The sequence below is a fragment of the Entelurus aequoreus genome, linkage group LG08 (genome assembly GCF_033978785.1).
Source record: "Entelurus aequoreus isolate RoL-2023_Sb linkage group LG08, RoL_Eaeq_v1.1, whole genome shotgun sequence".
NCBI classification, from domain to species: Eukaryota; Metazoa; Chordata; class Actinopteri; order Syngnathiformes; family Syngnathidae; genus Entelurus; species Entelurus aequoreus.
Genome location: NC_084738.1, coordinates 26,986,256 through 26,999,705, shown reverse-complemented (window position 1 = coordinate 26,999,705; position 13,450 = coordinate 26,986,256). Strand labels below are relative to the sequence as shown.

The window sequence follows — 13,450 nt, the reverse complement described above, 5'->3', positions numbered from 1 at the left end:
ATTTCAGTAGTGTTTATAAGTGTTTCAGTAGTGTGTATAAAAGAAAAAGATTTCAGTTGTTTATGTGAGAGCATTTCAGTAGTGTATGTAAGAGGTAATTCTGAATAATGTCCCTAACGGCCCCTCATATAATCCTCTCCTTTTCTTCAAATGACATCTCTCCGGTTGGAGCCATGATTCATGTCAATCTACCTGGTGCAACAGTTTTCCGAGGTGTAAACACTGCTTTCTTAACTGCAACTAATGAGCAGATTCATTATGATGCAGGCGTTACCTAATTAAATGAACATTTACAGGGTGATTCCATATTGATTTCCACATAATTGAGTGATTCCGCATTTTTCTTTACTTTACTTGTTCTAAAAATGAAACTTACTAACTCCCACAATTTATATTGTTGATTTCTTTTAGTGTTTATTAAAGCCAGAATGTTGACATTTGAAATGACTCTAGTTTTGTGATATGTCTGTTATCTGCTTTTTTTTCTCCAAAATTAAACAACTGAATGAACATCCTCGAAGTCTGGTGATTCCATAAAAATTGCCAGTGGTTGTAACCACTCATGAATGTCGTTTGGAGCAGTATACTGTATTTACTAAGTCTGACAAGTAACATCAAGATATACAGTACATGCACTTCAATTCTCTCACTCACTCTCTCTCTCTCTCTCTCTCTCTCTGTCTCTCTCTGTCTCTCTCTCATACACACACACACACACACACACATGCACAGACATGCTGGAATAATTTAATTCCATTAATCTAGTCGTTGGGCAATGATTTATGTTGGACCGAGTTACAGGTGCATCAGCGCCGAACGTGCGGTTAGCCTATCACTGTTGATAAACGACTTAACCAGTGTGTGTGTATGAGTGTGTTTCAAGCTACACACTGACAAGAAGCGGGGGTGTGGCTAATTACATAGAGCCTATATGTGGAAGCAGCAGCAGAGTGGAACGGATGCAGCAGTGTGTGCATTTCTGGGCATGTTATCTCCACATTGGAGTGTGATATACTGTAGGTTGGTGCTAGTCTGCGCATGTGTTATTTATGCAGAATGTCAGGGAATTTGCCACGTCGCTTGACTTTGATCGTAAAACCATGGTAACGCGCATCAAAAAGATGCTGCAGGAGAGGGAAGCAGCTGATATGCAGGCAATTAAAGCACAGACGGTATTGCTGATGCCAACAGAAAAAACAATATATAGACAGAACGTATTTGCATTTTTTCCAGGCAGAAATTTGCTCTATACAGCTAGAAACATTTTGGAAGATGCCATTGATTATTTGGGAGTATTGATAACACATTCAGAAACATGGTGAATCCTGGTTCAACTAAAGCGTGAAATAATAATTTGCAGTATACTCAGTATATAACGTGAATAATATTCTGTGTAATATAAATATACCTATATAGCAAGGCATTCAATCAAGCAAGGCTGATCAATTGTAGTTATAAATGAGTACCACATTTCCCTAATCAGTGTGTGCAGCCTCTACATGACATAATTTGTAATTATGATTTATTATTCACAAAGAAATTATGATAACAAGAGTCTGTTGATTAATAAGGGTATTCAAGAAAAATAAGTTAATTCCTTTGTGACTCTGGTCCACAAAATTTAGTGGGAATTGCTTATAGTCGTAGTCAAATCTACATAGACTATGCTCCCTTACTGTGTTTCCTGTACATTTTATTTTCTGACAAATCCACCAGTTGAGCTCCAAGGTTTGACAACATAAGTTTTACTGACTTGAAATTTCTCACACGGCTCAATGCACTCAACAAAACACCCCAGTGGTTTGCCCAAATTGCCGTAAGATTTGCAACGTACCTTCAGGGTAAGGACAAGCCCGTGTCTATACGATTTGAGACAGACTGGTTTAGGAACATGGCAGCCATCAAACAAGATGTCTTTTTAATAATTTGATGGATACATTCCCGAAAGATGCAGTCAAGATGGAAGAACTCGGATAACAGAGACTCTAACCAGGAGGACTTTTGACTTGGATACACAGACGCCTGTAGAGAACTGGGACAACACAGACTCTTACCAGGATTACTTTGATTTGGATGACAAAGACGCAGACGTGCTACTGTGAGTATGCAGCTTTGGCTTTTTTTTGCGTATGTACGTAACTTTTTTAAAAATATATAAGCTTTATGAACCTTGGGTTAGGTGAACGGTCTTTTGGGCTGAGTGATTGTGTGTGTTGATCAGGTGTTTGAATTGTATTGGCGTGTTCTATGGAGCTAGGAGCTAGCAGAAGAGCTAGGAGCTAGCATAACACGTACCGTACGTGCGCGTCACGTACGTAACTTTTTAAAAATATATAAGCTTTATGAACCTTGGGTTAGGTGAACGGTCTTTTGGGCTGAGTGATTGTGTGTGTTGATCAGGTGTTTGAATTGTATTGGCGTGTTCTATGGAGCTAGGAGCTAGCAGAGGAGCTAGGAGCTAGCATAACAAACACGCAGGTGTTATTATGCAGGATTAATTTGTGGCATATTAAATATAAGCCTGGTTGTGTTGTGGCTAATAGAGTATATATATGTCTTGTGTTTATTTACTGTTGTAGTCATTCCCAGCTGAATATCAGGTCACCCCCGGCTCTCACAGCATCTTCCCTATCTGAATAGCTTCAACTCCCCACTAGTCCTTCACTTGCACTTTACTCATCCACTAATCTTTCATCCTCGCTCAAATTAATGGGGAAATTGTCGCTTTCTCGGTCCGAATCTCTCTCACTTCATGCGGCCATCATTGTAAACAATAGGGAACTTTGTGTATATGTTCAACTGACTACGTCACGCTACTTCCGGTAGGGGCAAGCCTTTTTTTTATCAGATACCAAAAGTTGCAATCTTTATCGTCGTTGTTCTATACTAAATCCTTTCAGCAAAAATATGGCAATATCGCGAAATGAATAAGTATGACACATAGAATAGATCTGCTATCCCCGTTTAAATAAAAAAAATTCATTTCAGTAGGCCTTTAATTTCCTCAGTTCTGGGGGTTGGAGGGCAGGATTGTATCGATCTTTGGGCGGCGCTCAAACGCGCATGTCAACTGTCTGGTTAAAACGTATGTTTATTTCTTGTGTAAACAAAGCAGGAAGAGCAAAATGTAACAATATATTAACTCTTCATTGCTCAAACACACAACCATGTGAGAAATATTACTTCAACCAATGGCGGGTTGGGCTCGTAACGGAAATTATGCTGCACAAAAGCCGAGAGCCAGCTCATATCTCAAAGTACTCGTAAGTTGAGGTACCACATATATAACAATATATTATGGATGATCTAAAGGAATCATTAGATTTATTTTTTGTGACTCTGCTAACACTACCACACAAAATCCCTGGAGCCTGCAGTGCCTCAGACTGGAAGTCTCTGCAGAGAGTGGTGAGGACGGCGGAAAAGACCATCAGGACTCCTCTTCCTCCTATCCGGGAGATCACAAAAAGCTGCTGCCTGACCAGGGCTCAGAAAATCTGTAGAGACTCCTCCCACCCCCACCAAGGACTGTTTTCACTGCTGGACTCTGGAAAGAGGAACCTCCAGGTTCTGTAACAGCTTCTTCCCTCAGGCCATAAGACTCTTGAACGCATCATAATCCCCTCAATTCCCCCCAAAAACGGATTTACTCGCTGGACTTTAAACACAATATAACATACATCCGTAAACCTGGATGCATATGCAAAAGTGCAATATATTTATCTGTGCAGTAATCTATCTATTTATATCTGCACCTTATTGCTTTTTTATCCTGCACTACCATGAGCTAATGCAACAAAATTCCGTTCTTATCTTTACTGTAAAGTTCAAATTTGAATGACAATAAAAAAAAAGTCTAAAAACAAAAATGGTGCTGTTCTGATACAACTGCTCCTAGCCATTTACTATCTTTGAGTTTCACTTTCACTTCACATCCAAACCACGCCCAAACAATGATTGGTCTACAAACACAAATGTATCAGCTTATCAGTATTCCTGTAGCACATGTCAACCGTTGTATGTCCCTTTCATGACCTGCATGCAACTCTTGAGAATGTCCATCTGTCCCGCACTCATTTATTCACAGGCTTCACGCAACAAATGTGACGGCGTCTGTGCATGGGTCTCCGGATTTTACAGAGATGAAGACGTCACGGCTCGGCCAGTCACTTCTTTTCAATTCCACAGCATTTTGGCAAACAACGCTTGCTATTTCAACCTGAAAAATGTCGCAGTTGTATACAGATTTGGATGTTGAATGCAAATATTAAATATACGATACGCAGGACGACTTAATGTGAGCCTGATGTGACCGGTTGAGTAGTGAATTCACAAAGCACACTTGACCAATGCCTATTGTCTGATAATATATGCAAATACACATTAAATCTTCCTCAGGACCAATTTTATGCTGCTCCAGGAGAGGATTTCCGCATTGCACTCCCATTCTCGGGAGCTATTCATTACATCTTAATCGCATCCAGATGAATAATTGGCAGTAAAGAAGGAACAACAACATAAGCACACTTGGGCATATTAACGCATCCATTTACTAGTGCACACACGCTACCGGCTATATACACACACACACACACACACACACACACACACTCACACAACAGCTGACGGGAGGCTGATAGCAAAAATGAAACTAGAGATGGTATTGGTTAAAGCGGAATTCCCAGTGGCAGCAAACACTGCATAGTAATAGTGAATGTGAAAGTCACATAATAGCTGCTGTCAATGGTGTCGGTAGATGAGGCAATAATGCAAGTGAACGCAAGACAAAAAAAAGTATGGTCCTACCTCTTCTGGCCTGTCTGATCTTGGGACTCAGCATGGTTGTCATGGCTTGTCAGCTGGCTCTCCTCTCGGCATGTTCGTGTACATCCAAGCCACTCCCGCCCCTGCCCGTCTCTGCCTCAGCCTCCTCTTCCTCTCCTCTTCTCCTCTCTCTGACCTTCTGCAGTGCGGCCGTCAGCTAGGGGGTTGGGAGCACATGGGGAGGGGGAGTGGAACGAGAACGGGTGGAGGAGGAGGAACTACCTCTGTGTGGGTTTTTTTTTCTTTTCTTTTTTTAATCTTTCCATGCACACGCCCAGTGGCCTCCACACCTCCCTACTGCATTATTCATAGTGCTGCATCCGCCTGCATGGATGGAGCCTTTTTTGGGGGGCAGGTTACCCACTGGAACAACATGAAGCTGACCATATTTAACATGCAAGATTTTTTTCGCTATCATTGTAATACTGAAATGTTTTATAATTGGACTAAAAACGGTGAGGGGGGATGGGTAATTTGGTAAAAAGCCTAATTAAGCTGTATAAGTCTCTGCCTCCCTTCCTCTTAATCACTACCCCCTCCTTATTCTTCCTCTCTCTCTCTCCTATAAGAATCCAATCCGGTCTACAGTAGCTTTACTGTAAATCCTCCACACCATTTTAACCACTTTTCTGTAAGGAATGACGTTGCCAAAGTCAAATGTGGGCAATTCCCAGATGCCACGGAATAGGTTGGTAATTACTCGCTGCAGGGCGTTCCAGTGGCACAACTGCGGAGAACCCGTGTAGAAAAACACGACTTCGAAGGGGAACAACAACATCCTGTCCCCTGGAGCGGCTTGCGGCTGCCTATTTTTGACACCACAAGCCTCAAGTGTTACGAAATAGACGGAAAACAAAGTTGAACATAAAGAAATATGTTTTAAAATACGTTTTTGCATTGTTGAATCTTTTGACTAAATTGAAGTCAAAAGATTGCTGCCGTTTTGTCCAGCATGTGCCTCACTGCAGCATTAAGGTATGTACGGTAGCTGAATGTACAGTATATACAGTTCAACTATTCTATAACTTTTCAAGAGACCATACTATGCAAATGAAATGTGAATTTGATTTGAGAGTAGTCAGTGTACAGCTTGTATAGCAGTATAAACATTTTTCATTGAGGGCCACATCGCAGTTATGGCTGCCTTCAGAGGGCCATACAATATATATGAATATTATTGTATAATCGCCTCATGATATTAACTGCCTGTGCATTTGGTGACATTTTTTTTAAATGTACAAATCCATGGATGACTTCAATCCAATCCAATCCTCTTTATTTATATAGTACATTTTTTAAAAACAATATAAGTTTCACAAAGTGCTGCACATAAGTTAAGACATATATACTAGAAGAGTCAGTAATATAAAGCATTGAACTATAAAAAGAATAAATACATAAAATACATCAGAAAAAAATAAAATAGACTAAAATCACACAACTCTCATGCTGGTTTAAAAGCCAAAGAGTAAAAATGTGTTTTAAGACGTGATTTAAAAGTCATTAAAGAGGGAGCCGTTCGAATAGCAAGAGGGAGATTGTTCCAAAGTTTTGAAACCACAGCAGAAAATGCATGATCACCTCTGGATTTTAAACGGGTTTTTGGGACGACAAGAAGAAACTGATCAGATGACCTCAGAGACCTTGTAGGGATGTACATGTTTAAAAGGTCTGACATATATTGTGGCGCTAATCAATTAAGAGATTTAAAAACAAACAACTATGTATTAAAATGAATTCTAAAATGAACTGGGAGCCAGTGAAGGGATGCTAAAATGGGGGTAATGTGTTCATGTTTTTTAGTGCCAGTTAGAAGGCGAGCAGCAGCATTTTGGACTAACTGCAACCTAGCGATTGAGGCCTACTTCATTCCAACCTAGAGGGAGTTGCAGTAGTCCAAACGTGATGAAATAAAAGCATGTATTACCCGCTCAAAGTCATTAAAAGATAAAAATGATTTAATTTTTGCTAAAAGTCTTTAATGATAAAAACTACATCTTACAACGGAGTTAACCTGCTGCTCCAATTTAAAATCATTGTCAAACTTAAAACCAAGATTTGTGACTGTTGGTTTTAAATAAGGCATCAGGGGGTCCAGGTCACTGGGTGGAGCTTTCTGTTTGACTTTGGAGTCAAATAAAATGATTTCCGTCTTGTTCTCATTTTATGTTTAGAAAGTTTACCGGCAACCATGCTTGTATGTCCTCAAGACAATTTAATAGTGATTTTAAACTTGTCACTCTTCTTTTTTTTAAAGGGACATAGATTTGCGTATCTTCCGCATAAAGAGGATATGATATATTATATATTTTTTAAATGTGTTGAATGGGCAGACGGACTTGCTTGGAAATCATAAGTCATAGTAACAAGCAGATATTTAAAGTATTGCTTTGTATTTAACAGACATATTTTTGGAATATAAATTAATATAGTTGCATGATCAGATGATATTTAAGTTAAAAGACATGCATTTCATCTGTCAAAAACTAAGGAACAAAAACATTTAGGAAGAAATGTGCTTTATTAACTCACTTTTCCCAGTCTTTTGCAGGCCACATAAAACAATGTGGCGGGCCAGATGTGGCGCCTGGACGTTGAGTTTGTCACAATTGGTCTGAGACGTACAGTCGTCATACAGTACATCGTACTTCAAATATTGCACCTTCACTCCATTGTGGCTTTTTTTTTTTAAAGCACATTCCATACATTTGAGCTCTAATTAAGTGTTAAATGAAGTCTTATTTACATGTTATATGTATTAAAGTTAAGTATTTGTCTTATTTTCTATCATTATGATGTGGCGATCGATTAAATATTTCACCAAGGTTAAGGGTGCACACCGCCAACAACACCGCGAGCGGCTAATGTTGGCGCTGCTGTATCTTCACCGTGACAATCTCAAGTACAAACCTTTGATATCACAACTTTTTGATGCACTTCATTTGTGACCCCTACCTCATTAGTGAGCATTTGGCGTGAGCATTGTCATAAGACTGTCTGTGACTCGGAGCGCCATTATTGCTAACAAGACTATGATATACTCATCAAGAGCACTTTATGTTCGACATCAATAACACATTTTTGGCGTGAGCGATGTGGAATGACAACGCAGACACGCAATGCTAACACAGAATGCTTTTTTTTTTTTAAAGCGTTTTAAGCTAAATTTATTGTGATGTTATGCTTAGTACATTCAGCACACCCCTTATGGTTGAGGAATTCACATTAGTTGCATAATTTTAGTCTTGACCTCTGTATGTATGATGAGATTATCGCAGATCTTCAAGATGCAACCTTTTAATCAAATTTGAATAATAGGATATTGAGACTGATTTGGTGGATTTAAAGATTCCTTTTTATTTATGAATGAAATTGTAAATGTGCATTTTGTGGGTAGATTTTGAAATGTATTGTATTTTGTATATTATATGATGATGTATATTTTAATTGTGGGTCCCTGTCCATAAGCTGTGTGCTTCTAGGGATAACCTTTTTGCAGAACGGACTCTGATATTAACAAAAGAAACAATGATGTAATACAAAATTATGTCTGTCTGTAAATAAATAAATAAATGAATAAATAAATAAATAAAATAAATAAATAAAGGATTTGCTTATTTAGAAATTGCACTTTTGAGATTTTGGAGGTTTAAACTGTCCAAAGTTCTTTTTATGAGGAAGATAAAAAGTACATCTGTATATCAGATTTGAGACATTTTCAATATTTACCTGTAGATTGAACCGAATCGCGATTAATTGATTTAGAATCTTATGAATCAAATTCGAATGGATTTGGGAAATTGGCCGTGATACCAAGCCCTACAGTAAAACACACTAAACTATTACCGTATTTTCCGGACTATAACCCGCTACTTTTTTTTCCCAAGCTTTGAACCCTGCCGCTTATACAAAGATGTGGCTAATCTATAGATTTTTCCTCATTAACGGCTAATTTATGGAATGGACTGAGCAAAAATATCAAACAATGTACCGGGAATGTACGGTATACCGGTACAGTAAGAAAGTACAGTGGTACTAATTAATTAAAAACTGTACTAAACTGCCTCTGAAAAATAACGGTACTTATTTTTTTTACATAGATGACGGCACGTCATCGTCAGGTCGTGACATTGCTGTTTTTACGAGCAGAGGCTCATGTTAGGCAACGCACCAATATTACAATATGTTAATGCATACTACAACAGCCAAATTACAAGTCTTTGTAACTTGCTTACTTACTACTAAAAGAGAACTTGTTCACTGTTATTTAATAACAAAATTGTTATTTGATGTCAGTAATAAACTGTTTAATGTATCATACATTTTTATGTTAAAATAAAGCCAATAATGACATTTGTTTGGTGTTCCCTTTATTTTGAAAAGTATTAAAAAGTATAGAAAAGTATCGAAATACATTTTGGTACGAATACTGGTGCCAAATATTGATATCGGGACAACCCTACAGTGTACTAAAATGATCCACAACTGTTGAAACTCAAAGTGTTTACAAAGTACAAAGAAAAAGAATCCTGATAAACATATTGAAACTTATTTAAAAAGGAGAAAATGTTATTCATCTCATAAAGGATGAATAAAGACATCAATGATTTTTCTGTTTTGTTTGATCAGCTGTTTTACTGCCACATTACTGGCACCTTTTGGAAACAGTTCAGGTATGTAAGTACTTTTAGCCGACAAAATACGGTAGGTGAAACAAGTCTACCGGCAAATATAAGTGGATCAATTCATGTTTAAAGGGCTCTAATTATGTTTAAAAACCGTATTTAAAGGGTCGTAATGCTCTAACTATGAAAATATTAAACGTGTTAACCAGTGGTGGGCCGTCAGGGCCAGCAAGGTCTTCTCTACTGGCCTAACATAACCAGAAATGAAAATATTAAACGTGTTAACCAGTGGTGGGCCATCAGGGCCAGCAAGGTCTTCTCTACTGGCCTAACATAACCAGAAATCATGATCATAATTAAAGACAAAATTATTTTTTAATTTACTTTCCCTAAATATCTAAAAGTATTCATATTCTCTTCATGTCATGCTCCTTCCAGCGCTGTTGTTTTTAGGTTAGAGTTTTTATCCAATCAGAATTCAGCTAGCTTATGTTGCCATGCTTTACCAAATCTGCCAGAGGCCTTCAGAATCAACAATGCAGGCGTCTGTGCACTGTAACTGAACGGATACAAATATTTGACAGACAGTTGCGATAGCCAATCAGATCACGAGTTCTTGTCAGTAAGGCCTTCTAGCTGGCCTAAGGCAGATAAGTTCTTGTCAGTAAGGCCTTCTAGCTGGCCTAAGGCAGATATATATAGTAATGTTATGAGCAAGATAACATAAGAACTCCATTACCCAGCATGCCACAGTAGTGAAGAGCATGCGCGATAGCCCCGTTTAGGTAGTTAAATGTAGACATGCCGGCAGCTGGATGTTTTTGATGAGCACGCTGTGGAGTAAACTTTAAATACTCAGCCAACACGCCTCGTCTGCATCTTTTATGATTAGACAAAACAACACATATATTTGCAAGGCCATTTTCAAGAAGGATATTTAAAGAGAAACTACATCTTTGAGGCAATGTCGGCCATCGAATTGGTTCTTCAAATTGTGAGTTCAGATATTTTATTTCTTAATTTTTTCACGTTTAATATGTTTTTTTGCAATTTTAATTTTGACAGTAACACATAAGATATATTTTAATTGCTGATGCGGGTTTGTTCATTTTTAAATGCGCCAAAATATAACCTATTTTGTATACTGTTGAGGTGGTTCAATGCACAGTAGTGCATAATAGTGTTTCTGTATAGTATTTCTCCAGCAATGGTCATGTGGTGACATAAATGATGGTATTTTGAGTGGTAATCATTGAAGTCGGGCATCACTGAAGGCCTAGGTGGGAAATGCACGGCCCGCCACTGGTAATAATAATCCTACTTTGCGTAGATGTATTTACCACAGTCAGGATTGGAAACAATCGGCTACCATAAACGAGGGACGACTCCATAACCTTCCCCAGCAATTCATAATTAATGCGTCCCTTTACGAACCACAGCTCCCCAGTTTTGCCAACACTCATGCAGCCCAAGACCATGACACCCCCACCACCATGCTTGACTGTACACACTTGCTTCACAGACATCTATTCAGGGACCATACCGCCAAATTGGTGCCTTTTGCATTATAATAAAATACACGATCAAAATTAGGGATAATGGCTTTTTGCAGATATCCGATATTCCGATATTGTCCAACTCTTTAATTACAGATACCGATATCAACCGATACCGATATCAACCGATATATGCAGTCGTGGAATTAACACATTATTATGCCTAATTTGGACAACCATGTATGGTGAAGATAAGGTACTTTAAAAAAAAAAAAATTATAATAAGATAACTAAATTAAAAACATTTTCTTGAATAAAAAAGAAAGTAAAACAATATAAAAACAGTTACATAGAAACTAGTAATTAATGAAAATGAGTAAAATTAACTGTTAAAGGTTAGTACTATTAGTGGACCAGCAGCACGCACAATCATGTGTGCTTACAGACTGTATCCCTTGCAGACTGTATTGATATATATTGATATATAATGTAGGAACCAGAATATTGATAACAGAAAGAAATGGGGGGAGGGAGGTTTTTTGGGTTGGTGCACTAATTGTAAGTGTATCTTGTGTTTTTTATGTTGATTTAATAAAAAAAACAAACCGATACAGATAATAAAAAAAACGATACCGATAATTTCCGATATTATATTTTAACGCATTTATCGGCCCATAATATCGGCAGGCCGATATTATCGGACATCCCTAATCAAAATATATTTTTATTAAATGGAAGCTCATTGATCTCATTGCAGGAAATGAGCCAATACAGTACACATTTGGAGTAGTTCAATACTATGGGATAACTGCACGGTTGCTGGAATGCGAAGGGTGTACTTATTTTTGTGACTACTACTGTGAGTGTTACTGTTTACATAGTACATGGAAAAACACATTTCCTCAGTATTTGAATATAACGTATATTTAAAACATTTTTTGTGCCTACATTTATGACTTGGTTGAGTTCTTGCAGGAGCAGCTGTGCCACAGCAGCCAGCCCCCCTCCTGCTTCGGTCAAAGCGGGATAATAGCCGTAAGTCCTACACGGCAATTGAATCAGAGCGACCACAGCTGCTCTTATTACAGAGCGAAGAGGCAAGGAGACATGGAGAGAGTGAAGGGTTGTGTGTGTGTATGTGGGCCCTCTTTTGACATGACATGCACTTACTCAAGCCAACAAGCATCTGAAATGAAGCAGCACGTGCAAAGACACACACATTGATTACACTGAAATGAGCCAACAGCAAACAAGATAGAGGTCACATGACCTGAAAGAATGAAGCGTAGGAGCACACCAATGAGTAATCAATGAAAAAAAACCCACAAAGGAGAACGTGCCAATTTTAAAATGGGATTTTAAAAGCTAAATCATGTTATCTTGTATGAAAGAGGACCACACAAAAACCTGGTAATAGTCCATCCATCCATAACATTTTCTACCACGTGTTCCTAGTATAGAGTGTAAAAGTGACTGCCGACAGAGATCAAGGTGATCCTGAGCAACAGCTGTCCTGCATGCTTGGTCCGCGTTGCAACAAAGAACCCTGCCTATTATCTGTTCACCACTGTGGTCGAATAACATCACTGAATTGGAGAGAACCTTCTAAAATATTGAAACACTGTTAGATAAAAAATTGATGTTGGTAGGGAGGGGCGGTGTGAAAACAGGACATCTGGGGTGAGGGGGGTCTGGGCTGTTGAAGGTGTGACTGTTGACTTAGTATTATTTATTGATCGGGTGCAGGCCGGCTGGCTGGGATGGACCTTTTCCAGCTTTTGCTTTTTCCTCTTGTTATTTTCAGACAAGCTTTTGCTCAACGTTATTTTCCATAAAATGATAGTATCGGGTGGCTGTTTGAACGGTTGGACAACATACAGTCCACCACGTCAAAATACTTTGTCATATTTCCTGGATCTCGAGATTTATTCGTAAATAAATGATAAATGATAAATGGGTTATACTTGTATAGCGCTTTTCTACGTTCAAGGTACTCAAAGCGCTTTGACAGTATTTCCACATTCACCCATTCACACACACATTCACACACTGATGGAGGGAGCTGCCATGCAAGGCGCTACCAGCAGCCATCAGGAGCAAGGGTGAAGTGTCTTGCCCAAGGACACAACGGACGTGACTAGGATGGTAGAAGGTGGGGATTGAACCCCAGTAACCAGCAACCCTCCGATTTCTGGCACGGCCACTCTACCAACTTCGCCACGCCGTTTGGTAAAAACCAAAAAGTGTAGTGGCCCAGCATCTCTCTCCCCTCGGTGTCAGACAGAGTGCTACGCAGCGCAATGGCACTATTTAAAAGGCATATTTTAGAAGCTTTTTGTGAAATCTGTGTCAGTAGGTACAGTTGCGATCAAAAGTTTACATACACTTGTAAAGAACGTAATGTCATGGCTGTCTTGCGTTTCCAATCATTTCTACAACTCTTATTTTTTTGTGATAGAGTGATTGGAGCACATACCTGTTGGTCACAAACAACCTTCAAGAAGT

The 13,450-nt window shown here is 38.7% G+C and overlaps 1 protein-coding gene across 1 annotated transcript in view; it reads right to left on the bottom strand.

The window, feature by feature from the left end:
• LOC133656382 (rho GTPase-activating protein 22-like) overlaps window positions 1–5,007 on the bottom strand; it is a 61,353-nt gene extending 56,346 nt beyond the window's left edge. The window contains exon 1 of the mRNA XM_062057468.1: window positions 4,807–5,007. Within this exon, the coding sequence (XP_061913452.1) occupies window positions 4,807–4,849 (43 nt within the window). The 5' untranslated portion in view covers window positions 4,850–5,007. The remainder of the gene's footprint in view (window positions 1–4,806) is intronic.
• Between the last annotated feature and the right edge of the window lie 8,443 nt (window positions 5,008–13,450).